The sequence below is a fragment of the Bos taurus genome, chromosome 18, assembly GCF_002263795.3.
Source record: "Bos taurus isolate L1 Dominette 01449 registration number 42190680 breed Hereford chromosome 18, ARS-UCD2.0, whole genome shotgun sequence".
NCBI classification, from domain to species: Eukaryota; Metazoa; Chordata; class Mammalia; order Artiodactyla; family Bovidae; genus Bos; species Bos taurus.
Genome location: NC_037345.1, coordinates 13,893,674 through 13,920,000, shown reverse-complemented (window position 1 = coordinate 13,920,000; position 26,327 = coordinate 13,893,674). Strand labels below are relative to the sequence as shown.

The 26,327-nt window shown below is 56.9% G+C and overlaps 2 protein-coding genes and 1 long non-coding RNA gene across 4 annotated transcripts; 2 read left to right on the top strand and 1 right to left on the bottom strand.

Annotated features, from left to right (window-relative positions):
• Window positions 1–253: 253 nt before the first annotated feature.
• On the top strand, window positions 254–11,794 carry SNAI3 (snail family transcriptional repressor 3). Of its 2 annotated transcripts, XM_005218623.5 has the most exons (4): window positions 254–381; window positions 3,682–4,302; window positions 5,755–5,979; window positions 6,629–11,794. In XM_005218623.5, exons 1-3 carry the CDS (start codon window positions 306–308, stop codon window positions 5,931–5,933), a joined length of 876 nt encoding a protein of 291 aa, XP_005218680.1. In that variant the 5' UTR covers window positions 254–305; the 3' UTR covers window positions 5,934–5,979; window positions 6,629–11,794. The 2 variants fall into 2 exon arrangements, with proteins under 2 accessions (XP_005218680.1, NP_001179562.1); NM_001192633.1 differs by lacking the exon at window positions 6,629–11,794 and having other exon boundaries at window positions 306–381; window positions 5,755–5,933.
• A 383-nt stretch (window positions 11,795–12,177) lies between these two features.
• LOC132342792 (uncharacterized) lies at window positions 12,178–19,349 on the bottom strand. Its single transcript, XR_009491285.1, has 2 exons — window positions 18,887–19,349; window positions 12,178–18,029 (listed from the first exon to the last, which is right to left on the bottom strand). It is a non-coding gene; the product is annotated as an uncharacterized lncRNA (long non-coding RNA).
• Window positions 19,350–19,436: 87 nt separating this feature from the next.
• On the top strand, window positions 19,437–26,100 carry MVD (mevalonate diphosphate decarboxylase). Its single transcript, NM_001075424.1, has 10 exons — window positions 19,437–19,550; window positions 21,498–21,568; window positions 21,972–22,086; window positions 22,351–22,497; window positions 23,196–23,395; window positions 23,484–23,558; window positions 23,659–23,877; window positions 24,061–24,176; window positions 24,936–25,044; window positions 25,477–26,100. Exons 1-10 carry the CDS (start codon window positions 19,481–19,483, stop codon window positions 25,555–25,557), a joined length of 1,203 nt encoding a protein of 400 aa, NP_001068892.1. The 5' UTR covers window positions 19,437–19,480; the 3' UTR covers window positions 25,558–26,100.
• The last annotated feature ends 227 nt before the right edge of the window (window positions 26,101–26,327 follow it).

Here is a 26,327-nt window from a genome sequence, read left to right as displayed (position 1 = left end):
GACCTCCTCCTTTCAGTCCACGGCGAGTGGGCGCGCCAGGTCTCGGGGTCGGCGTGACTCATGGCGCGCGCCAGGGAAGTCCCGTGGGCTGGACACGCAGCCACGCGCTCCCTCCCCCGCGGCCCGCGCACCTGTCCTGGGCGTGGCCCGAGGCCCCGCCCCGCGGCCCCGCCCAGGCCCGGCCGCGCCGCGCGCTGGTTGGCCGAGGCGGCGCGCTATGCTAATAACCTGACCCTCCAGGCACCTGCGGGACGCGCAGCCCGCGGGCCCCGGCGGACGCTGAGCGCCACCCGCGCGAGGGCACCATGCCGCGCTCCTTCCTCGTGAAGACGCACTCCAGCCACAGGGTCCCCAACTACGGGCAGCTGGAGACGCAGAGAGGTAGGGGCTGCTCGCTTCCCTGCCCCGCCCAGAGCTCGACTCCCGCGGGGCAAGAGGGGAGACGCCTCGTCCCCGCCCGCCCGCGCCCCCCGGGAGCCGGGACACCTGTCCCAGGTGGGAGGAGGGACCACGGAGCTGAAGGTAGGAAGGTGTCCCGCGGGCGCCTTGTGCACTCCAGGGACCTCGGCCTCGCGTCAGGCAGAGTGGGTGAGGATTCTCTGTCCACTTAGATAAGTTTCCAGGCCCCTAGTCACTCTGAGGCTCTTCGCTATGGCCTGGCATGTTCATCCTAGAAAAAGGACCCCAGGGCCATCTTCCTGGGACAAGATATTTGAGAGAGCCCCACAGATATTGCGGAGAGAGACGACGTGACCCCAGGCTGCTCTCCAAAGGCCCCCAGAGCATCCTGGCGTCGGTGGTGAGCAGAGGGAATGGGAAGAGTGACCCAGGGGGCCCTTGGTGCCAAGCCCCAGCTCGCCCAGTAGTTTGCTGGGCCCCCTCCAATGCCTCCTCACCCCTTCTGGGGGTCTCCTTCCTTCCCACCTCCCTTCACCCTAGAGAAGGTTGCCCAGGGTAGGTTGGACTAAGGGAGGACAGTCCTCACCCAGGTGGGGAAACGGGCGTCCAGCAACCAGGCCTGTGCACTCATCTCCACTCCCTTTAGGGTCAGAACACGTGGAGGTGCCAGGGCAAAGGCCTCTCCGGAGTGGTCAGAGCTGCCCCCAGCTCCACAGCTTCTTGGGGTGAAGACCCTCTGGGGTACTGCTGTCTCAGAGCGGGGTGGAGGGACATTGTGGAGACTAGAGCACAGAGTCGGTGCCCACTCAGGACTGGCAGCAGGGAGACAGTCCAGGCTGGGGGAGCGGGTGCTGTCACCAGTGGGCAGAGTCTAGGACTGGGATTCTCAACTTCACATTTAGAAATCCAGTTGAGTCACCACCAGCAATTTTATAAAATAAAAAAGAACAGAAACCATCAGAATACAATGCAGATGGTAAAGGAAACTTTTCTTTTGGATATACATGTATGACAGGACACATAATTCACATGGGTCGTGGCTTTACAGGCTGAAAAACCATTGTCTAGAGTCCAGTGTCACAGGCACCCCACTCATCTGTGCAGACCCCACAGTCGCCCAAGGCCCAGTGGCTGATGGTCAGGGAGCAGCCTTGGGGCCACCAGTGTTCTGCTCCCTACCCCTCTCCCTCAGCCTTGAGCACCAGCTTCCTGAGGCCAAATGGCTGTGGTGACTCTCTTTCTGTCAGGCAGTTACCCTAGCATAGACCTGAGATGCTGGATTTGGGGTCCCCCATTCTGCACTTTTGGAGAAGACAATGGCACCCCACTCCAGTACTCTTGCCTGGAAAATCCCATGGACGGAGGAGCCTGGTGGGCTGCCATCCATGGGGTCGCTAAGAGTCGGACACGACTGAGCGACTTCACTTTCACTTTTCACTTTCATGCATTGGAGAAGGAAATGGCGACCCACTCCAGTGTTCTTGCCTGGAGAATCCCAGGGACGGGGGAGCCTGGTGGGCTGCCGTCTATGGGGTCGCACGGAGTCGGACACGACTGAAGCGACTTAGCAGCAGCAGCAGCAGCAGCATTCTTCACTTTTCAATAAGTGCCCTTTTGGGCCTCCCCAGGGAACCCCTGAAGCCAGAAGGGAATTTAAAAGTCTATTCTCCCAGGAATCTGAGCTACAGGATGAATAAAACAATCTAGCTAACCCAGGATGTATGGGGAAACATTTAAAGTATTAGCAGAGGTACTCCTCTGTGGTCCAGTGGCTAAGACTCTGTGCTCCCAATGCATGGGGCCTGGGTTCAATCCCTGGTCAGGGAACTAGATCCCACATGCCACAACTAAGACCCAGCGCAGCCAAAGTAATTAATTAACTAAAAAGAAAAGTATTAACAGAAGCATGCAGTCACAAGCACCCAGCAGATGGCTGCCTCTCCCCTGCCCTCCCAGTGGGGTCAACACCGGCCCCCAGATAGGGTTTGGCTCCATGGTGGCACCTGGGGCCTGGGTAGTAGCTGAGCCTCAGAGACTTAAGGTGACTCTCTTCCTATACAAGGGCCCTTAGACTCTCTGGGCACCCCAGTGCTGTCTCCAGAAATTCCTTGGACTTCATCCCTTAGCTAGTCACTGTCCAGCCTCCACTTCTGGAAGGACAGGAAACTGGTGTGTTGATGTTATCACTGGGAAGACTGCAGTGGGAAACAGTGAAGTCAGGAGAGGGTGGAGAAAGGGAAAACTTCCTTCACTTATCCATTTCTCTGCATCCTCGTCAACACATCTAATTGCCTATTTTTAATTCTAGCCATCCTAGATGGGTATGATGTGGCACCTCACTATGGCTTTAACCTGCATCTCCCTGCAGGCTAAGGACACTGAGCATCTTTTCCGGTGCTTATTGGCTGTGTGTATGTCTTCCTTGGAAAAATGTCTATTCAGATTCTTTACCCATTTAAAAATTGGATTATTTGTTGTTTCATTGTTGAGTGCAAAGTTTCCCTATATATTCTTGACTCTAATTCCTTATCAGATATCTGATTTGCAAATATTTTCCCCATTCTATGGTCTGTCTTTCTCAACCCAGAGCAATAGTGCGGACACAGAAATGGGGCCAGAGATTTATTTTGACACATGAAATAAGAAATAGATTGAGAGCTGTTTGGAGATTTGATCTTGGGGAAGTGCAGAACTGAACTTGCCTAACTTGTTTACTCTGGGGGCTTCTGCCCCCTGGGTCAAGCATGAGGCATGCTGGCCCACAGCCTGAGGGAAGGCCAACCCAGAAGGCAGTAGACACCAGCTGGAACAACCTGTTTTGACCTGGGAGCATCTGCAGGAGGCTGTGTGCACCCATGTTGTGATGGGCAAGCGGGGTCGGAGGTGACTGGAGGCCAATTAGCTATTTTACATACATCGGCCTGCTGCCAAGTGCTGTGAATTAATGCTGTGTGGGAGCCCGCAGGACGGAGCTCTGAGCTGGCCCTGAGCTGGGGTAGGGGCTCAGAGACAGGGCCTGTCCTGCCCAGGGGGTCAGGGGGTCTCCCTTGGCCCCTGAGGGCTGCTCTGGGACCCTGTGAGATGTTTCTCTGTCCTTGTTTTTAAAGAGGAGCTGAGATTCCTGCTCTGACCCAGTGGCCCACACTTCTGTCTGGTGAGGACCTCCTTTGCACAGGGCTGCCGAAGGCCTGGTTGTGGGATTGGGCCAGGAAGGCGGGTTGGAGCACTCCCAGCACTGGGACTCAGACTTCACCGTGCCCTGTCTCCCTGCCCTGCTTCTAGATACCAGTGGTGCCTGTGCAGCCTGTGGGGGGCTGGTGGTGCCTTTCGTCCTCCCAGACAAGGCAGCCCCGTCCACATCTGGCGACCCTCCCCAGCCCTGGGACTTCACCTCCGTCGTTGCCCACGTCTCCCTGCCCCTCCCCACATTCCTGGGTAATGAGGAAGCTGGCAGGGCCTTGGGGCCAGGCCCCCTGGAAGTCAGCCTGGAGGACCCCCGGGCTGGCCGGGCCCCCAGCGCACCTCTCAGAGACAGCGTGAACCACCTCAACCTGCCCCCGCTGCTGGCTCTGCCCACGCGCTGGCCCTCGATCCTGAACGCAGATGGGGCCCAGGCTCCGGGCTGCTGCCTGCCGGGGGCCGAGCGGGCCCCCTGCAGCCCGGGGGGCTTCCCCTGCCACAGGCCCTTCCACGCGCCGGCCGCCCTGGCCGGGCATCAGCAGCTGCACTGCCACCTGCAGGCCCAGCGCTGCTTCACCTGCAAGTTCTGTGACAAGGAGTACGGCAGCCTGGGCGCCCTCAAGATGCACATCCGCACGCACACGCTGCCCTGCCTCTGCGCCATCTGCGGCAAGGCCTTCTCCAGGCCCTGGCTGCTCCAGGGCCACCTCCGGACCCACACAGGTAGACGCGGGCCCCCAAGGAGCTAGCTGGGGGCGGGGTGAGGCCTGGCTCTCAAAGCGGGAGGTGCAGGGAGAGGGGTGGTTTCATAAGCAAGAGGACAGATGCACACACTGCTTCTACTTCCTGGTGTCCTGAGGCTGCGGCTCAAAGGCCCACACCCCCAGGCTCACAGGTACCCGGGTTTAGGACACACAGGCATCCTTTTGGGGACATTCCTGTCTCCAGTATCAACTCATACACCTGGTGGGATGCACAGGGCGTCTGCAGGGGCTGACTTCTCACATTCCGTGGCCTTTCCAGATTCTGGAGGAGAAGGAAAGGAGAGGAGCCAGAAGGGCCTGGCTTGGGCAGGAGGACCCCAGGGGATCGCACAGTCTGTCTGAGGGACAGAGACGGGGGCTGGGAGTTACTCTGGAGCAAACCCATCGTTGGGTGAGAGGGTGGCCGCGGAGTGCCAAGTGCTGCAGAAGAGGGGCAGATGGGAGGGGAATGTGGGGCAGGGAGCCGCATCTTAGTGGTAAACTAAACAGCCCAGAAAGACTGCAAGGGCCCAGCCTTGCCCTGCCCTCGGGGACTCTTCATCTCGAGTCCTGGGCTTTGTGAAGCACTTGGTGATTGAGAGACAGGCACGGAGAGGCAGCTCCGGGCCTTACAACACACACTTTCCATAACTGGACCCTCCCTTACACCTCGGTCACAGCCCTGTGAGTCGTACTGAATGAGGGACGGGAAGGAGGGTTTCATAGGAGCCTTTCTTCAGGTCAGGTTTTCCCTGACCACTCACTGAGGATGTCCCCCTCCGGGCGCCCGATCACACCGTCAGGGGTCAGCGCCCTGTTCTGGGAACACAAGGGCCGGGCAGCGGGAACGTGATGCTCAGGGCCCTGCAGGACTCTCCACACAGGCAGAGCTGAACAGAGGACTCTCACTGACCTTCCTTTTACACCTGTTGGGTCGGCCTAACAGAAGGTCCCAGCAGAAGGACTCTGTCCAAATCCCCGCTTGCCCTGACTGGAGGCGGCCTGGAGGACACGGGTGCACTCCAGGGCCTGTATGCTGCCCGCGCATGGCCACTCTCAAGGCTTGGGGGGAGGTGGGGGTGGGCACAGCTGCCAGAAGGCTCGCAGCGCCTCTCCTGCCCAGGGCTGGTGGCAGGGGCCCTGGGGAGCTCCAGCAGAAGAGCCATCTCACCAAAGTCTGTGTTTTAGCTGCTGAGGTCTTGCCCAGGTTACTGGGCACGTGACCCCTCGGCTGAGGGCAGGCGTGGAGAGGACCCCCCCATCAGTTATCCGGAGGGAGGGGGCGATGGGGAGGAAGGCGTTGGAGTCCCTGTTGGGGGGCTGAGCGAGCCTCTGGATGGGGCAGTTATTCACTCACAAGGCGGGGGCTTCCCCCTCAGTGTTCTGACTGCTGCAAGTGGGTCCCTCACCGGTGTCCCCTCTGCTCCCCTAGGTGAGAAGCCCTACACCTGCCCTCACTGCAGCAGGGCCTTCGCTGACCGTTCCAACCTGCGGGCCCACCTACAGACACACTCGGACACAAAGAAGTATCGGTGTAAGCGCTGCGCCAAGACCTTCTCCCGCATGGCGCTCCTGGCGCGGCATGAGGAGGCTGGCTGCTGCGCCCCCTGAGAGGGGAGGGGTGTCCTTGAGGAGCCCGGCGCCCTCCCCTGCCCAGGTGAGGGGCTTCTCTCCAGGGAAGACGCTCATCCTGACTAGAACCTCCGTGCTCAGCCGACACAGGCAACCCCTGAGCGAGGCTGACAAAGCCGGGGCTACCCTGGGTGCCCTCCGCTCCTGACTGACAGGTTGACCTGGGCCAAGCACATCCCTGGGGGCCACCCGCGGGCAGAGCTACCTCGAGGCTCACCTCCACCTGCCTGGGGGTGGGCCAAGCTGTCTCATGTCACGTGTGCACAGGCGCACACTCACGACACGCATCCCCCTGCCTCCTCACTAGGCTGTCCTGAGGAGGGAGCAGCAGGAGGCCCCGAGGCGGGTGGATTCAGGGTGATAAAGAGCCTGCACTCCCGGTGCGCTGGCCTCTGAGGCTCGCCCAGTCCCCCAGGTCCACGGAAGAGGCTGAGCTCTGACAGGCTGCTGCAGCTGCAGGGCACCTGGATGATCCGGGCTTCTGGCCAGAGTAGGGGAAACCGAGGGTCAAGGGCCTTGAGCTGTGCGGTCCTTCTGGGCTGGCAGCCCCAGGTGAGCAGGGCACCTTCCCTTGGAAGGACGTGGGGACAGTTCAACGCAGACGAGGGACGAGGTGAGGGTGTGAGAGAGCACCCGAGGCCGGCTGTCTGTGATGGGCGTTTATCTCCTCAAAGCCTAACTCAGAGGACAGTCCATGCTGTGCCTGCAGCATCTGTACTGACCACCACGGACACAGCTTCACTACAGTGCCCCCTGCCCGCGGCCCAAGCCCATCACTCAGCGTCCAGCCTCCTTCCTGCACGCGCCCTCCTGAGGCTGCAGCGCCCTCCTGAGGCTGCAGCACCCTCAAACCAGCAGCACCCTCAAACCAGCGAACAGCCCATCTTTGATCCCACCCAGAACACAGCTTTCCAAGCTAACTCAGACGCTGAGACCCCATTTCCTTGTTATGGGCAGTCACCTGCTGGGCTGGCCCGGCTTCTTGGCAGCGTGTCTGAGTCGTCTGCACTGGACCCTGTGGGGTGGCGTTCAGGAACCAGGAAGGAAGCCTGAGTCTGGCAGAGATGGGTTGAGTCCTTGACACCAGGAGGGGACGCCTGTTCCACTCTGCAGGAGGGCTGGTCCTGGCCAAGGGACAGAGTTAGGCACCTCGGTCCCGCTTCCAGGGTGAAGTCACATGGCAAGTGGCAGAGGCCCCCGCTCTCAGCCTTGAGCCACTGGACCTGCTGACCCCCTTCCTGTGTCCTGTGTGACAGGACCACACCGTCCCCGGCTCTGCACACACAGACCCTGAGGGACACGTCAGGGGGCCAACAGGCCCCGGGTGGCTGGTTTGATCCGGCCGTCAGAAGGGACCCGGGGACATGCCAGAGGAAACTGGACCTTGGGCTTCTTTGGACCGAGGGTGACCCTGATGAAACTAACCACCCAGGAGAGCCCCTGATCCAGCCTGAACCAGACTGCATCTGCTGACAACACAGACCCTGAGGAGGAAGCCACACTCGCGTTCCCAGGCCCGCTGCCCCCCTCACAGGAGTCAGCCTCTCTCGAGGACAGATGGCAGGAACCGGACGTTTCCCTTGAAGGAAATGTGCCCTTTGCTGGGGTGGCCGTTACAAACCCACAGAGCGGGGCCCTCAGACCACAGAGAATGACTCCCCCACAAGCCTGGAGGCCGGAAGTCTGAGGCTGAGGTGCCCGCCAGGCTGGTCCCTTCTGGGGCCCCAGGCCTCTCTTAGCTCCTGTTTTGCTGGCTCCTCTGACATTCTGTGGCTCATGGAAGCATCACCCCCATCTCTGCCTCCATCTCCCCGCGTGTGTGTCTGTCTCTGTGTCCAGATCTCCCCTTTATATAAGGACACCCGTCAGACTGGGCGAGGACCCACCCTGATGACCTCCTCTTGACAACATCCGCAAAGACCCGGTTTCCAAATGAGGCCACATTCGGAGGTTCCTTGGGGTCAGGACCTCAGTATATGAATGGGGGCACTGTTCACCCTGTAACAGCTGACGACAACACACATTTGCCCAGAGATGTCGGGTGGGTCCCTGTTCCCCTCAGGCACGAAGGGTCGAGGCGGCAGCCATCTCACAAGAAACACCTCGCCAAAGGCAGCATGAGCCCACCCCCACAGCCCCCTCTGGAGTTTGCTGGTGCCTGACCCCACCTCCTCTCCGCTGTCCTGGTCAGGGCCCCACTGCGGGTAAGAAGGGGCCTCTGGCCTACAGGGACACCCCACCCCCACCCCGCACCGTCTCCTGAAGTGCCTGGGCCGCTGCTGGGTGGGGTGGGCAGCCCAGGGCTCGGGAGCCTCTGCTGGTTCCTGGCAAAGGCTGAGCTCCAACTGCACTTGTGTTTGTGTCCGACCACCGCGCTGGACGGCTTTTTTAAAATGGCATCCAGATGCCTGAAGGAAGCTATATTGTAAATTGTGTTCTATTTCTGAGCACCAATATCTAAATGAAGCCGATGCACCTGTTGGGGATGGAGGAAGGGAATTTCACAAGCCTAAAATAAAGTCCCATGTTTGCCCTTCTGTGCTGGCCCATGGAAAATGCTCTTATATTTATATCTGGGCTGGCGGAGGGTGGGTTGGCAGGCAGGGTGAAGACAGGCCCGGGCACCTGCCAGGGAGCCAATGTGGAATGAATGGGGGAGACATTCCCCTCCGAGCAGGGTGGCCGCAGTCAGCACACCGCGTCCCTGCCATGGGGCCACGTCCCCGCTGGCCACTCAGGCCTCACAGCTTCCCACCTCTCTGTTCCTCGTGGTTCTGCCTAGTCAGCAGCAGCACTGACCCAGGACACTCGCTTAGTGTTCGGGTTTCTGGAGCCCACTCCCAACACCCACGGGTGGGGATCAAGAAGGGGTCCAACCCTCACTCACATTTGACCCCACGTGAGGAATGGCACTGCTATCTGGGTCTCCTGCCCTGCAACTACAGGCTTTCTTTTCTCTACCCAGATTTTTATGTGTCACACTTTCTCTTTTCTCCCGTCGGAAGGCCTTTTGATCACACTGCTCCACGCATACTGTCAGTGCCTCTCTCCAGGGCAAGAGACTGGGTTGGGGGACAGGAGCCCCAGGACCTGAGGAATAGGAAGCAGGTGTTTCGGAGGCAGTGGGCTAAGTCTGGGCAAAAGCAGGAGCCTAAGAAATCCGCAGGATTCTGGACAAGAGAACTGGGGTGGGGGCGGCATCTGCACCATATGAAAAGTGCTCCCGGGAGGCGCGTGAGGGGCGGCAGACAAAAAACCCCTGGGGCCGCCTTCTGACTGGGACGCTCGCGCCCGGCTTATGGCTCAGATCCCAGGACAGGTGTGGGAGGGATGCCCGGCCTCCTGGGGGCCCAGCTGCCCCCTACTCCCTGTTGAGACCTCTCTCCTGAATCTGTAGACGCACTAGGGAGCCCAGAGGCTTCCATAAATATCGGGTTGGCCCAGAATATTCCGGGGGTTCTCTGGAAGTTTGAAAATAGCCCACTGGTTACTATATATACTCAGAGAGCCCACTCCTGGCCTCCACTTGGTGGCTAAGTATAGCTCCCTGGCAAAGTTCAGTGGAACAAAAGTTTCCAGCCTCCATCACCTTGCAGATGGTGGAGCATTCCAGGGAGAGCACCATGGCAGCCAAAACCGAGAGGTGCTAGGGAGAGGCTGGGACCTGGGCGCAGCGGGCAGCACCCCCTCTACAAGTCGGGGGTCTGCAGGCCTCTGCCGGCAAACACAGAGTCCTTGCCAGGTGAGCAGTGAGGCATGCTGGCTCCAGCCTCGTGGCTCTGCTGAGCTTCACTCTACTGCGACGCCTCGGTGTCTGCGAGAAAGTAGGTGAGCTTCTGCTGCAGAACTCAAGAGGGGCCAGGGGGACATGGCAGCCAAGGAGACAGGAGACGCCAAAAACACAACACAACTGCTCATTCTAGGGAGACCCTCCACCCTTAACCTCTCCCGGATGCTCTGTCCATTCTTGACCACCAAGTTCCAGCTCCAGTGTACCTCTCCTCCCAGCTGCCTCCGCCTGGCCCATTGAGCTGCTGGAGAGGTGGTCTGGCAGCTGCCCAAGCATCCATCCCCAGGTGCCCGCAGAGCACTGGGCAGAGCTGGAGGACAGGAGGGCAGAGGGCAAGAGTGGAGGGGGCTCCCACCAGGGTCCATCCTTGGGTATCATGTAGAACAGATGACGGTCCTCCCGTGGGTCAGTCAGAGCCTCCGACTGGGTTTCACAGCCCGCTCTCCCCAGGATGACCCCTCCCACGCCTCTGCCCCTCAGGGCTGCTCTTTTGTCCCCCATAAGGATGGCCTGCAACTAGTGCTCAGGAAGATGCAGAATCACTTCAGTTCTTGCTTGCAGCTCAAACACCTGCCACCTGTCCTCCCCTTGGGAACAGGTCTGGGGCCCAGGACACAGTCACACCTGTGCTTCAGAAATGGGAGGCTGCAGGAAGGCGGGTCATAGAGCCCAGGGGCTCTTCTGTGAGCGCTGCAGGGCAGCCTCTGAGATGTAGCGGCTTGGGACCAGTCAGAAAGAGCCCGAGACTGAGGACAGTCAGGTGACCCCGCTGGCATTGGGGAGGCACGGCCAGCTAGCCGCTCAGCTCTGGTCACCTCAGGGGTCATCTACCTCCTTCTCTTGCAGAACTTAACCCACACTCCTACACCAGCAGTTCTTCAGGTGGTCAGCAGACCAGGGGCTGCGCTGGGGGGGGCTGGTTACGGCCACCACACCCATGGACAGTGCAGAAGCTGGGGGGCCGCACTGCCAGAGGCTCCACACACACCAGGGCACCACAGTTCACCACCACCTACCCACACAAAGCACATCAGCTTCAGGACATCTTCAGTCCCTGAGTCCTGGTCCCTCTGAGCTTCTGAGTGAAGAACTACACTTGCCAGTGACAAGCATTTGTGCTTTCGAGAAAAAAATGGCAATTTTGGAAACGTCTGTCTTCCCTAGAAGCTTGGCAGTTTCCCAAGTTTAAGGACTTTTCGGATGAGAGTTTTTGATACTATAAAATGAAACTCGTCGGCATTTGGAAGCTCTGCTTAGTCAGTGAAGCAGTATTTTCCAAATGACCAACGTAGATGCCACAAAGCCCTGCCTGCACCAAAGACAAAGCAGCAGACAGACGAGCAGCGCACAGGAAGCTCACTGCCCAGTGCCAGGATCAGAGTGCACCTGGAGGAGATCTCGTCCTTTCCAACCAGAGCAGTGTTGTCTAAAAGCGGTTACAGTACAGCCCACCCATCAGGCAGAGTGTTACAAGGAGGATGTTCATGGGGCCAAAGGCGGAGATGTGCAGAAACGCCAAACACTGCCACTCTCCTCATTACAGCTTTGTCTCAGAAAACAGCTATTGTTCACAAAATGTTAAGGTGTGATGAGTTTATTGTGATTTTTTTAATAAACTTAATAAACAAAATCTTTAAGAAACTTAGCACATTTAACTTCTGAAGCAGGTAAAAATAAATAGGAGTCCCCCCACACACACATTCACTCTTTGGGGTCCTCAATCGTCTGTGAGGGTGTGAGGGTCCGAGATGCACAGCGTGGCAACCCCTGTCCCTTGTGTGACCCTGACATGTGAACGTGAGCTCTTGGGGCTGGAGCAGCAGGTGGGCAGCCCCAGGAGGAGCTGGGCGGTGGGCCCATCGCTCCAGGGGAGACACTGGCTGGTCACGTGGGGGTGACTCTGCCTAGATGCTTTCTGCTTTATTCACTGACTCTGGGAACAACTCTGAGGCCATGTGACTTCCTCACCCCTGTATTCACCTTCCTGACCCCACAGTCACCCAATTCCACCTCCCAAGCCTTTCTCAGACCAGCATCTTCACCTCAACCCTCATAGCCTGCACCACAGTCCACATTCTCGTAATTTCTCAGGCTGACAGCGGAAGAATCTTCCTGGCCCCCAGGTCCATCTTGCATCCATCCTCCACCCTGCACGCCGGTGCAGCTCCACCACCCACTCACCCAGCGCTGCTCCAACCTCAGATGGGCTGTCTATCTGTCCTGCAGCCTCAGATGGGCTGTCTATCTGTCCTGCAGCCTTGAGTTCAAGCCTGACATCCTCAGCAGCACATATGAAGCCACTCTCCCCCATGACCTCTGCCGCGCAGTGGCAGCCTGCATATCCATGCCTGACCTCCACCAGATCCTGGACAGACACCTGAAAACCATCAAGAGAAGGAGGGAATAAACGGAACAAGGCGATCTCGACGTAACCAGACTTTCCTCCCCTTTTAATCCAGATATCAGGGCTTTTCCCAGCCTTGGAGAGGGGTCTGCTCTCTTTAGCACAAATGAAATACCATCATCAGCCCCAGGAGGCCTGCAAAGCAGTCTCCTGGTTTATCCAGGCCACAGGAATCAAGCCCCAGATCTATTTACAGGGGTGGCTGGGGTGCTGGAGCACACGTGCGGGCGTCTGAAAGCAGGTGAGCTGGGTGCACGTGTCCCTGGATGAGGGGAATAGTTTCCACAGTCGGTGGCTCTGGCGGGAAGGCAGGAGTGTGGGCAGATGCCAGCTGCAGGTCCCGGCTGGCCAGGCGTCCCCACCTCGTGCATACAGTACGTGATGCCATGTCTGGAGCTCTTGCTTGGGGGAGCTGGAAGTGACGGACTCCGTGTAACTTACTCCTGATTTAACCAAATTAACAGTTTTTCTGAAGAGCGACTGGACTTACCTGAGAGCTCCTTTGGGGACGAAGAGTGACCAGCAGTTACTGCAGATGCACGTGGCGCGGCACTGACATGACCTCTCTCGTGTTTTTATCCCCTATAAGGGAGGGTGCTGGCACAGAGAGCCTGAAGCAGCTTTCCCAGAGTCACACAGCAGGCCTGTGGCAGAACTGGGATTTCCAGCTCCAGGGTCCTGGCTCCTAAACCACACTGCTCTTCAGTAAGCAATTTTGAATTTCCTTTTACTTGGAAATCAGAAATAACACACTAGATCAGAACGGCAGATACTGTTTTTAACCCGGGGCCACGGCGTGGGGTGAGATGGTCTTAAGGGGCTGGGAGGATGTGCAGGGAGGGGAGCTCTGGAAGCCATGTGGGCAGGGACCCTCATGCCTGGCTGAGGGAGGAGGAAGGGCTTGCAGATGGAAGCAGGCCGGAAGGAAGCCACTCAGAGCTGACCAGAGTTTGGGAAACAAGACAGAGAGGCAGAGGAAAAAGAGGAGAGGGAGGTCGGAGTGATGGGTCCGTGTGTGCGTGTGTGTGTGTATGTGCGTGTGTGTTAGTCGCTCAGTCGTATCTGACTCTTTTCAGCCCCATGAACTGTAGCCCACTAGGCTTCTCTGTCCATGGAATTCTCCAGGCAAGAACACTGGAGTGGATTGCCATTCTCTTCTCCAGAGGATTTTCCTGATCCAGGGATCCAACCCTGGTTTCCTGCATTGCAGGCAGATTCTTTAGCGTTTGAGCTACAGGGAAGTCGTAATTCACAGGAACACTTTGTAATTAAAAAGGGTGATGGGTCCATAGAAGAGCTTGAAAAGATTCTGAGTCAGGTGACCGTGGGCTGCTCACAGCGGGCATGGGGCTAAAGGGGATGCAAGGAAGCAGCCCGCGGTACGGTGCGCACAACGGGGGCTGCCTGTAGACATGGTCAGCCCTCGGCTCTGGGCCACTCCACCCAGAGCCTTTCCTCTGGATGGGAATGTCCCCAGGGACTCACAGAAAGACCCAAAGCTGAGCACAGAACGTGATCGGGGATGATTATGTTTGCAAGCAGGGTCAGTGAGCCATGGCCCAGAGACCAAACCCAGCTCTTCCCACCTACTTCTGGACAGCCCATGAGCTGAGGATGGTTGTGTCCGAAAAAAGCAGAAGACACAGCAGCATTATTCACAGTGGTTAACAGGTGGATGAATAAAGCATGGTCCATCCGTACAAAGGGACATTCCTTAGCAATAAAACGGGAGGAAATCGTGACACACACCACATGGGGGTGTCCCAAGGACATGATGCTCAGTGACATAAACCAGAAACAAAAAGGCATGTGCTGTACAATTCCACTGATACAGGGACCTAAAGGAGTCACAGTCACAGAGACAGCAAGTAGATGGTGGCTGTAGGGGGCTGGGGAAGGAGGGGTGGGGGTAGGGAGGGGCTTAGTGGGAAGAGAGTCTCAGCTTGAGAAGGTGAGGGAGTTCTGGAAGCAGACGGAAGTGATGGCCATACCACAACGTGAATGCTCCTAAAGCATCTGAACTGTACACTTAAAAATGGTTACAATGGAAATTTTTAAAAATTCTGTTAAAAAAAGAAGTACCAAACAATCAAAAGATTTTGTGGCCAGGAAATATTCTAAGTGTCATGCCTCCGTGTCTCTGTCATGACCCATGGAGACCTGCTTGCTGTGCGGGCACAGAGTACAAGTCCTGGGTCTTTAGAGATCACCAAGTTCAAGGCCTTAATCCCCAAGGCCAAGATACTAAGTCCTGAGGAGTTTAGGAGATAATGAAAAGGACAAGAAAATGAGATGGTGGGGAGGTGAAGTCTGGGGCTCTGGGCCCTTCTCACTCTGAACAGGTGCTCCCAACCAGTGCACAGGAGGGTTTGGCCGCCTGCTGGCTCCCAGCTTGGCCTGAGGAAGAGATGGACTTCCTCCTGGAGGGATGGCGCGCTCCTGTTCAGTCCGCTCCCCTCTGCCTGCGTCCCCAGAACGTCCCTCCCACCTTTCGCTGGCACACCGCCCCGCCTGCGTCACTCCTTGGTGCCCCGGCCACCTCAGCTCCCACTGCCGACTCCTCTTACATACTCACCGCAGCCCATGCTGTGGGCCTCACCCGAGTTACCGCACGGTGGAGTCTCCTGCACCTCTGCACCGCCACCTCTTCTGTAAGTGTCAGATTGCCCCCGCCCCCGCAGTCATCTCCCAGGAGAGAAGACTCCTTCCCTTATTGTCTCTCACTGCCACGCTCTGTGATGTTTCACCCCCAGATTCCAAAAAAAACCTCGCTGCTGAGCGTCTCCAGGGTGGACTGAATTGAAATGAAAGGGCAATAAAGAAAACTCTACACATCATCTTTTCAAGTCACCTCCTGTCCATTAAGTCCCTGGAGGGAGAATTGCTCTGCTGTAGGAAACACTTCTCCGTGGCTTGCAAAGTTACGTACACACGGGGTTGGTCTGACTGCAGAGCCCCTGTGTGTCCTGGGCTCTTTGTTACTCATGGTGTGGCCCTCGACCAGCAAGCTTCTGCCCTGAACACCCGGGACACTGGCTACATAGGCAGTCTTCCAGACCTCCTGACTCAGAATCAGCATTTCAACACGCTCCCTGGGTGACTGGTATTCACACTAATGTTTGGGCAACGCCACACCACGCGCTGGCTTAGCAACACTGAGAAATCACTGCAAATGAAAGGAAATCTGGGAATGCACATCAAAACCACAAGGAGACATGGCTTCACACCTCACGGCCGTTAGGGAGTCTGCGCAAAAAAGGAAGGAAGGGAAAGAACAAGTGTCAGTGAGGACACAGGAAATGGAAGCTGGGGACTTTGGTGGGGAGGTAACATGGGGCAGCAGCGTGGAAAAAAACTGGAGGTTCCTCAGAAAATTAAACACAGAACTACCGCATGACTCAGAAACTCTACCTCTGGGTGTGTACCCCAAAGAACCAAATAAGAGGAACTATAACAAGAGACAGTGGACACCCACGTTCACAGCAGCGCTACTCGCCAACAGCCAAGGGGTGGAAGCAACACAAATACCCACAACAGATGACTGGATAAACAACATGTGGTCCATCCATACAATGGAATATTACTCAGCCTTAAAAAGCAGGGAAGTTCTGGCATCTGCTACAACATGGATGAACCTTGAGGACATTATACGCAGTGAAATAAGCCAGACACAGGATTCCACTTACATGGGTCCCTGGTGCAGACAGATTCAGACACAGAGAGTAGAAGAGTAGCTGCCAGGGGCTGGAGGAGGAGATTCACACTCAGTTTACTGAGCATAGAGTCTCAGTTTGGGAAGAGGAAAAAGTTCTGGAGACGGACCTGGGGATGACTGCACATCGATGTCAGTGCACTTACTGCCACTGAACTGCACACTTGAAAATGGTTAAGGACTTCCCTGGTGGGTCCAGGGGTAGGACTCTGTGCTCTCAAGGCAGGGGACTTGGGTTCAATCCCTGGTCAGGGAACTAGATCCCACATGTTGCAACTAAGACCCAGTGCAGCCAAATTTTTTTTTTTAAAGGAAAAGGTTAAGAAGGTAAATTTCATGTTATATATTTTACATTTAAAAAATGCTTTGAAATAAGACAGGAAGTCTGAAGAAGGCTGTGAGAAATGCTCCAGGCTCTGTTCTTGTCCTGCAGCCTTGACACTTCAGGCTGACTCCCTGAGGTGTCAAGGCACCTACCACATCACCATGAAATACATTTTAATGGAGCAAATCAGAACACGTGACCATCTGTAAAAGCTTCTGTCCTTTGGTTTATCACTCCCACTATGGCAGAACAGGCATTAACCCACATCTAGTTAACAAAAAGCCCCAGAAATAGAGGCCCTGTGATGAGCTTATCTTCTACATGCTTGAAGGCTGACTGTTCGGAAGAGCAAGGGCTGATGGTGTCAACCTGGGGTCTATGCCCAGCCCTCTTTCAGGGGGCTTGTTTGTTCAAGGTTCCCCACTACACAAATGCACAGTCAGGCACTTAATACCTATATGTTCAACTGTGAACATGGTTCACACGATCATAACACTGAGAACATTACCTGTATGGGGGAGGATGGATTGTGGCGGGGATAGAAAACAATTCCTCATTTCTGCTTGGTGACAATCAAAAGATGCCATCAAAAATGATAATAAAGGAAGGAGAAAAAGAAAGAAGGAAACAAGTAGGCTGTTTAGAAACATGGAGGAAGGGGCTTCCCTGTGGTTGAGAATCTGTTTGTCAATGCAGGGGATGCGTGTTCAATCGCTGGTCCAAGAAGATCCCACATGCCACGGGGCAACTAAGCCCATGTGCCACAACTACTGAGCTGGCACTCTAGGGCCCATGCTTCACAAGAGAAGCCACAGCAATGAGAAGCCCATGCACCGCAACTGGACAGCAGCCCTCGCCAGATGCAACTAGAGAAAGCCCACATGCAGCAATGAAGACCCAGTGCAGCCAGAACAATCAATTAAGAAAGAAAAGTAACACGGAGGAAAATAACAGATGTAAAAGTGGCTGCCTTTGGACTTCCCTGGCAGTCCAGTGCAGGAGGACACAGTGTCCCTTCCATCCCTGGTCTGGGAAGATCCCACCATGGGGCAACTAGATCCGTGCTCCGCAACAAGAGAAGCCACCAAAATAAGAAGCCTGCACACCGCGACCAAGAGTGGCCCCTGCTCGCTGCAACTAGAGAAAGCCCGCGCCCAGCAATGGAGACCCAGTGCAGCCAAAATAAGTTAAAAAATAAAGTGGCTGCCGAACCTGGGGTTAAGCATAGAAGAGTGTCTGGTAATTCTCTCTTTAAATCAAGTACATATAATACTGTCTTTGTCTTAGTTTGTTCAGGACGCTGTAACAAACAATACCACAGACTTGGGGCCTTAAACAACCACCTCTGAGTTCTCACAGTTTGGAAACTGGAAGTATGAGAGATCAAGGTGCTGGCAGGCTTGGTGTCTGACGAGAGCCCCTTCCTGGATCATGATGGTACCCTCACCTGGAGAAAGGGTGAGGAACTCTGTGGGATCTGTTATGAGGGCCCCACCCCCATAACCTCATCATTCCCAGAGGCCCCCTCCTAACGCCATCATACTGGGGGCTAGGTTTCAACATATGAACGTGGGGTGACACATTTCACTCTATAGTCAATACTTACATTATAAACAATAAAATGAAGTCCCCCAGGTGAAGTCCCCCAGAGTGGGACACCTGGCACAGTACTTGATGCAAAACAGATGGCATCATGAACGTGTGAGAGGTCGCTTCATCACTGCCACACACTGTACAAATCACTGATATTCATAGGCGACCTTGCTTCTATAGTTCAGAGAATACACTGTGACCACTGTCCAGAGAAATGCACCAACGGCTCTTCAAAGGAAGTTTTAATGGGTCTGCATGAAACAAAACAGTGATTCCAAGAAAAATGTAACAACCATCAGAAACACAACTGAAAACAGTGAGATACCATTTTTCACCAGTCAGGTTGACGGGGAGCTGCTGTGCTGGGGAACGTTCCAGATCCCTTACTTTGGCGGCTGGGATCAATGGAACTTCCAGAGGGAACTTGCCAAGAGCTATCAGCTTTACTTCAGGTACATCCTGCTAGGGCCAGCAATTCCAATTTCAGGGATTTATCCTAAAAAAGGACTCAACACTTGCACAAGAAAGCTGCTTGTGTCCAAAAACTGATAAGAACTTCATTGTCAACCAACAGGGGACCAGTTGGACAAGTTATGGCAAATGGAGATCTTCAGGATGGTCTCCAAAAAACACCTAATCAGAAGAAAGCTATTTGCTATACTTGTAGGAACAGAACTGGGGCGGGGGTGGGGGGTGGGGGGGTGGGTGCGGGCTGCGCTCCTATCTTCACTGAAAACCGAATCATTTTAAAGCCAAAAATAAATTCTTACAAACGGAAGGGGGAAACTGGGAGTTGTTGTGTAAGGAATAGAATTTGACCTTAGGAAAACGAAAAAGTTCTAGAGTTGGAGAGTGGTGATGGTTGCCCAACAATGTGAAGGTATTTAATGCCACAGAATTGCAAGCTTCAAAGTGGTTAAAATGGTACGTTTTACACCAATAAGAGTCATTATAAATGTGGCAACCCACTTCAAAAGGGAAGCCTGGCGTGCTGCAGTCCATGGTGTCGCAGAGAGTCGGACACGACTGAGCGACTGAACTTTAACCCTGAAAAGAGAATCCCGGCTGGTACGGAGCTTTAAAAGACGGGGGTAGGGCTGGAAAGTACCTATTCCGAAGAAGTTCCTCCCTTAGCAGCCCCTCACCCAGGAACTGGTTGGTGAGGGGGTGGGGAGCCTGTGGGAATCCCGGGCAGCCGGGCTGAGGAAAACTCGGGCGACGGAATCTCAGGGCGGCCGGGTGAGGGGAATTTCGGGCGGCTCGGTGAGGGAAACCCAGGGCGGCGAGGCGTGAGGGACCTCGGGAGGCGGAGCGCATGTCTTACGGCGCTGACAGCGTCATTCACCCAGAGTCTTCACCTGGAAACCTCCGCGCAGATTGGGGAACGGCACCGCCAGGCGCCTGCGCAGAGCTCGCGCCTGCGCGGACTTCGCGTGAGTGTGCGGGGCGGGGGGCGGAGGCGAACCAATCCCTGCGCCTGCGCAGAGTCAGACCGCGTCTTCGGGCTAGCGGGGGCGGGCTCAGGGTCGCCAGCCTATCTTCCGATGCCACTCATTGGCTGAGAGGCGGAGCATGGGCCAGATCCGTCTTTGATTGGGCAACACGCGAGCAGGTGGGGCGTTGAGGACCAATCGCCGGTCCCGCTGCGGCGCGGGTCTGGAAGGCCGGCTGCCGTGGGTTGGGGTCCCTCTGTTCTTCGGCCATGGCCTCAGAGAAGCCGATCGTGGTGGTGACTTGCACCGCGCCCGTCAACATCGCTGTCGTCAAGTACTGTGAGTGGTGGGCTCGTGAGGCGCAGGATCTAGGGGCCCTGCGGACAGGGAAACTGAGGCTGGGAGGAGCTTGTTTGGGCGGTGGACCGGGTCCCCGGCCAGCGGCAGGTGGGCTGGGCCCTCGTGTGGACGTGGTTGTGGGTACGCGTGCAGATGTGGGGACCCTCCCGCGGTGCGATCGCGGAGCTGGGCACCACGTGCAGCCAGGAGACCTGGGGACGTGTTTCATACAGGACGCCGGTCCCCGTGGGGGCTTGATTCCCACGGCCACGCCCACCCTGCCACCTCCACCTGCTCTCGGTGTCTGTCTTGTTCAGGTCTCAAGAATGCTCCCGGGACTGGCTCCTCTCCCTCACTAGTTTCTGGAGAGTCACCCGCGTGAATCTTGGAGTCCCCTGGGGGAGGGGCCACAATTTGCTTGGCAATATGCCTTTGCAAGGCAACTGGGCTGTTTCCAGTTGGGATCAATTATGGAAAAAGCTGCTGTAAACTTTTGTGTTCAGGTTTTTGTGTCAATGTAAGTTTTCATTCTTCTGGATAAATGCCCCAGGAGTACACTTGCTAGGCCATAGAGTGGTTGCATATTTGGTTTTTTAAAGAAACAAACTTCCCATTTGGCTGTACCATTTTTCATCCCCGCCAACCACATATAACGGTATGGGTGATCCAGCTTTCTGGCACGCATTGTTGTCACCAGATGTTATTTTGGCCATTCTGATGGTGACATCACACTATGGCTTTAGCCTGTTTCTTCTGTTGCTCGGTGATGTTGAACAGCGTTCTGTGTGCTCATTTCCTCTCCGTGAGTCTTAGGTGAAATCTCTCTTCAGGACTTTCGTCCACATTCTAACTGAACTGTCTGCTTTTTACCATTGAGTTTTGAGAGTTTGTTTTGTATTTTAGATAATAATCCTTGCTACATACAAGGTTTGCAAATATTTTCTCCCACCGTGTAGCTTCTCTTTTCATCGTCCTAACAGAGCCTTTCAAAGGGTTGAAGTTGTTAAATGGTGGTGAGGGCCAATGTGTCATCTTCTCCATCCTTGGTAGCAAGTCAGAGACGTCTTGATTCTAGCCCTTCATCCTGAGGAGTGTTTACTATGTTTTTTCCTAAAAGTTTTAGGCTTTTACATTTTAAGTTGAAGTCTGATCTATTTTGAGTACTTTTGTTCAAGACATGAGACTGAGGCGTGGCTGTGTTGGGCCATGGATGTCCAGTCACCCAGCGGCATTTTCAGAAGAGGCCGCACGCCTCCTCCAAGGAACTGCTTTTGCACTTTTGTCAGCAAGCAACTGGGCATGTTTATGCGGGATCGTTCTGGGTTCTCCTGGGTTACCTACCAGGATCGTTCTCCTCATGTCCTGTAACTGTCCGCCACCCCAAAGACGAAGGTGGGGACCCTTTCGTCCCCACCTGTGCCTAACAGTGGATCTGAGATTTTGGACTTTCTGGAAGGTTTTCCGTATTTGCTGTGATATGCAGGAGTGGAAGAGCTCAGCAGAAGTGGGGGTAATTCCAGAGTGTCTCCCGGGGTATAAGCAGGGAGATTTAAGAAATTTTCAGTAAATGGGGCTTCTTCTGTTTGGGAGGGAAAGGGAACAGACTTAAATCAGAGCACTCAGCACCCAGCAGGCACTCCAAGAATACTTGCTGAATGAGTGAAAAACAAAACAGAAGCAGTGAAGCAAAGGGATGGACTGGCCTCCAGCTCTGCTCTCAGGAGCTAAGTGAAGTGCGGAGCAATCGACGAGGGATTCCTGAAGGCAGGGGCACAACAGGAGGGGGACTTAGATTGTGCAGTGAAAGAGCAAGATCCAGGCAACTTGGGGATCTATGAGATGGCGGTGGTGGTGGGGAGGGGCAGGGAATTGGTGGGCGAGAGCAACAGGGTGCTGGTACACTGGGCTGGGACACTGACTGGCTTTGCGGCGGGCTGTCTGTTCCAGGGGGAAAGCGAGATGAGGAGCTGATCCTGCCCATCAATTCCTCTCTGAGCGTCACATTGCACCAGGATCAGGTGAGCATGGGTTGATGCTACACATTGAAAAAATATTTACAAAACCCCTGTTTACAGATGGTAGCAGTACATCTCCAGCCAACGAACGCCATCCGTCCCATCGCCCACTGTGAGGTGTGCTCAGCACACGGGCACGTACATGCTGAGCCCTCCTAGGAGGTCCCTGCCCTGCATTCTCTGCTGGGAGATGGGCGTGTGGGCCCTGCCCTGTGTAGTGGACACCCACGGGGCATCCCCACCACTTGAGCCTGGCCTGCCTTGGCCTCCACCTCCATGTCCCTGTTCTCTAGCAAAGCCACTGCCCTGAGCCGGCGACTAAGAGGGACCAGGGGAGGAAAGGCCCCACAGAGAGGGGGGCTTGGCCGGTACCCATCACTGAGGTGCCCTGAACTTTCTTTCCCAGTTGAAAACCACCACGACGGCCGCCATCAGCAGGGACTTCACAGAGGACCGGATTTGGCTGAATGGCCGGGAGGAGGATATGGGGCACCCTCGCCTCCAGGCCTGCCTGAGGGAGAGTGAGTAGGGTCCTTGGGGATGCTGGGGTTAGGACAAGCCTGCCTCTACCCCTGTGCCGCTTCCTCGCGCTGGGTGGGTCTGAGCGCACAGAAGCCGCTGCTGTCACCTGCCCCTTCCCACCTCACATCTCAGGGGCCGCCGATGCTTGTCAGCCTGGCCAGGTCTGGGCCTGGGGTCTCCCGAGAAGGGGGAGGTCTGTGTAAGGAGCTCGGGCAGAGGCCAGTCCCCCTGTGCTGACCCAGGCGTCATCTCCCTCCTCGCAGTCCGCCGCCTGGCCCGTAAGCGGAGGAGCGACGGCCATGAAGACCCACTGCCTCTCAGCCTCAGCTACAAGGTTCATGTGGCCTCGGAGAACAACTTCCCCACGGCTGCAGGCCTGGCCTCCTCGGCTGCAGGCTATGCCTGCTTAGGTGGGTGCCCCAGGACAGGTCCCAGTGCTTGCCCTGCATGCAAGGCCACGGCCTCAGCCATGTCGCACCTCTGAATGCTGAGATATTCTGGGGGCTCTGAAGGGAGGACCTGGCACATGACAAAATCCCCCTCAAACTGGCTTAAACTAAGTGAGGGTGATTTCTTGGCTTACGTAGCAGAACCCCAGGGCTGTGGCTCCAGGCTCCAGGCTCTCAGACGGCCTATTAGGAGCCCATCTTGCTCCTTCGGAATCCCTGCTCTGCCCTGCCCTCATGTGGCTCAGTCTCTAGCAGGACCCCCCACCCCAAAGCTGGGGGCAAAGCCGGTCACCACAGCGGTGGGTGGTTGGGTCACGTCCTCCACGTAGCCCTGAGACCAGTGAACCAGGGCAGACAGCTTGCCTTGTGGACACCCCAGGGCCGCATCCCGGCATCATGCCCTTAAGAAGTCCTGGCCTACGCCCAGCACTGCCAGCAGCCCCAGGCCTCCTGGTCCCCAGAGGGCTCCTCCTCCCAGCAGCTCATGTACCCTGAGAGCCCTCTGTGGAGGCTAAGCCTGTGAGCACATGGGTGCTGAATGCCAGCCACGGAGCTGAGGGCCGAGGCTCCATCCCCCAGGTGCCCCCCTTCTCTGTCACTGAGCACAGACCACTCCCCTACCCCCAGCCTATCTGAGCCTCCCCCACCTCCACCTGCAGCCTACACCCTGGCCCGGGTCTATGGGGTGGACAGCGATCTGTCGGAAGTGGCCCGCAGGGGCTCAGGCAGCGCCTGCCGCAGCCTGTACGGTGGCTTTGTGGAGTGGCAGATGGGTGAGCGCCCTGATGGGAAGGACAGCGTCGCCTGTCAGGTGGCCCCCGAGTCACACTGGCCGGAGCTCCGAGTCCTGATCCTCGTGGTGAGTGGGGGGCCCAGCCGGGGTCGAGAGGGCCTTCCCAGGCTCCCTGGGCCGCGGGCATGGTGAAAGCCTCCCTCCCTCACCGCAGGTGAGCGCTGAGAGGAAGCCGATGGGCAGCACGGCAGGCATGCAGACCAGCGTGGAGACCAGTGCCCTGCTCAAGGTGAGGCCAGTGGGCAGCTGGGCGGGCGGCTCCTCAGGGGTGCTCGGAAACCAGGCTCCACGGCTCCACGCAGCTCACGGGCTGGCCATCTGCCTTGCAGTTCCGGGCAGAGGCACTGGTGCCGCCGCGCATGGCCGAGATGACCCGCTGCATCAGGGAGCGCAACTTCCAGGCCTTTGGCCAGCTGACCATGAAGGACAGCAACCAGTTCCACGCCACCTGCCTGGACACCTTCCCGCCCATCTCCTACCTCAGTGACACATCCCGGCGCATCATCCAGCTGGTGCACCGCTTCAACGCTCACCATGGGCAGACCAAGGCAGGTGTGGGGCTGGGCGTCCCAGGCGGGCTTCAAGGAGCCTGCTTTGCTGGGGGCTGCGTCTCCATCTCACTCTCATTGGTGGCACAGCCACCATGTTGGAAAAACTCCACTCCCCATCCTGAGTGGGTGGCCCTTGGGTCCTGGAAGCTGGTTTGAGCCCATCTGACTGCCCGGTTCCAGGTGGCGTACACTTTTGATGCGGGTCCCAACGCTGTGGTCTTCACTCTGGATGACACCGTGGCTGAGTTTGTGGCTGCCGTGAGGCACAGCTTCCCCCCTGAGTCGAACGGAGACAAGTGAGTTGCAGGCCCCCATCCAGGAGGCCGTGGCAGGCAGCAGCCATGAGGACCACAGGCAGTGTCCCCACATGTGTCCCCATGTGGCTGTGGATGCTCGTCCACTTGGCCCAGCCTCAGGGGCACATACGTGCCTGTCTCCAGCGGCCCCTGTGATGACGAAGGTATCTGGATTTCTCCCTCCCAGCTGTTTAAGGGGCCCTGTTCTCAGTGTGGGGACACTTGACCCACTAGGGATGTGAGAAGCGTGTGTGGGTTCTTTTTATCTGTCACCCTAAGGAGGCAGTGAAGCTTCTGGTAGGTGGAGCTGAGTACTGCTCCCATACTGCGTAGGATGGGCCCCACAATTGAGGATGTGGGGGCTCTGGACTCATCACCCTGGTTACCGCGGGGGTGGTTTGTGAGATTAAGCTTGAACTGAGGCCGTTTCTTAAGCTGTGTCCCCACGGGGCATGGCAGCATGGTGGGCCAGGGCGAGGGGCAGTACTATAGCCTCGTGGAGGTCTCCTGAAGCCCTCCCCTCAGAGACAGCTAGGCCTTGGCTTTCTCACTCCGTGTGTGCCTGTACCCACCATTTAACCACCTCGAGGTGTGCAGCCCAGTGGCGTTAAGAACAGGCTGAGCACCCTTGTTCATCAGCCCCAAAGCCCCAACCCCGCTGACAGTCACGACCCCCAGCAGTCCTGCATCTGCCTGTGCTGCACACGTCCCACCCCTGCCGTCCTTGGACTGCAGTCCAGCCCTGCCTTCTTACCCCAGGTTTCTGAAGGGGCTGCCCGTGGAGCCCGTCCTGCTCTCAGATGAGCTTAAAGCTGTGCTGGGCATGGACCCCGTCCCTGGCAGCATCAGATACATCATTGCCACCCAGGTGAGTCCTGGCTGCACACCGCACGTGCCCTGCAGGCTTGCCCCAGGGCATCCACAGGAGGGTCAGTGAGGTAGCTGTGACCCTGCTCCTTGGTTTCACAGCACCTAGTGTTCCCCTCAGTCACTCATGAAGGATATTTAAGGACTGATGGATGCCTGTGGTATGCAGGGGTGGGGCTGGACTGTAGGGTACCCTCCAGAGCAAGTCAGGGTCCCATTTGACTCCCAGACCTGTGACCTATGCTCCCCAGGCCTTGGCCTCTGCCGACCGCCCTGGACTTGCTGTCCACTCCATGTCTTCCCAGAGGGACTGAGGCTCTGCCTGAGGATTGGGCCCTGGGCCCAGCATCACCAGGGTGTCTGACCTGCCTGCGTTTCCTGGAAGGGCAGGTGCACTCTGTCCCTCCCTGATAATAATTTCTTAACCCCACAGGTGGGACCCGGGCCTCAGGTCCTGGATGACCCTGGCGCTCATCTCCTGGGTCCTGACGGTCTGCCAAAGCCAGCTGCCTGAGCACCTCTTTGATGGGGCCCGGCCGCCGCTGGGAGAAGGGGCCGCTTCGCTGGGACTGGGAGCTGGGTGTGGTGGTCAACAGGCCACGCTTTTTGGGATTTGTGGGTGACTGCCTGCTCTGGGCCGGGCCATGTGCTGTGGCCGAACTGGGCGATGGAATGACGCCTGCAGCCACCCAGGTGATCAGGGGCAGCCCCCTAAGTGCCTCACCTTTCCCTGACCTGCACCCAGTGCTTGCTGAGATGGGGACCTGGACCCCAATCCAAGACTAGGGGACTGAGCCGGCAGGGAGCTGCTGGTGCATCGATCATGAAGGGCTCTAGGGCCCTGGACTCACGGCCACCCCACTGCCACAGGAGGTGATGGCATGTCGGGGTACCCCTCAGAGCTGGAAGCCGGGTCACCGTGCAGGGGACGACCTCAGGACAGCTCCATGAGGTGCTCCCCCAACTCTGAGCCCAGGCCCCTGAGCGGGTGCAGTGTTGTGTCTGCGGGACCGGGGAGCAGTGCCAAGGCCAGAGTAAAGACAGTTCGAGGACTCCACCTGGCCTGGTGTGCTTTCTGCAGCCCTCACCCAGGGAGCTGGGTGGCCATTGTAGGGGGCGGGGCTGGGGCCTCCCTGCCATGGGTGGGATGCTCAGCACAGGCCACAGCCACACAGTGCTGGGTGGACGTGGTCACTAAGGCCAACAGGCTGGGGAAATGATTCGGGTTTGGCTTTAAGCTCGGTCCATGTCCCCCTTCCAAGTGAGTTCCATTCTTCTCCTCTG

Excerpts from the sequence above, each read along its gene's own strand:
- MVD (NM_001075424.1), top strand. The coding sequence starts at position 19,481 with ATGGCCTCAGAGAAGCCGATCGTGGTGGTGACTTGCACCGCGCCCGTC. Across the intron at positions 23,878-24,060 it reads CTCACCATGGGCAGACCAAG|GTGGCGTACACTTTTGATGC; the intron begins GCAGGTGTGGGG and ends GCCCGGTTCCAG. Across the intron at positions 25,045-25,476 it reads GATACATCATTGCCACCCAG|GTGGGACCCGGGCCTCAGGT; the intron begins GTGAGTCCTGGC and ends TTAACCCCACAG.
- SNAI3 (XM_005218623.5), top strand. The coding sequence starts at position 306 with ATGCCGCGCTCCTTCCTCGTGAAGACGCACTCCAGCCACAGGGTCCCC. Across the intron at positions 382-3,681 it reads GCAGCTGGAGACGCAGAGAG|ATACCAGTGGTGCCTGTGCA; the intron begins GTAGGGGCTGCT and ends CCCTGCTTCTAG. Across the intron at positions 4,303-5,754 it reads CCACCTCCGGACCCACACAG|GTGAGAAGCCCTACACCTGC; the intron begins GTAGACGCGGGC and ends CTGCTCCCCTAG.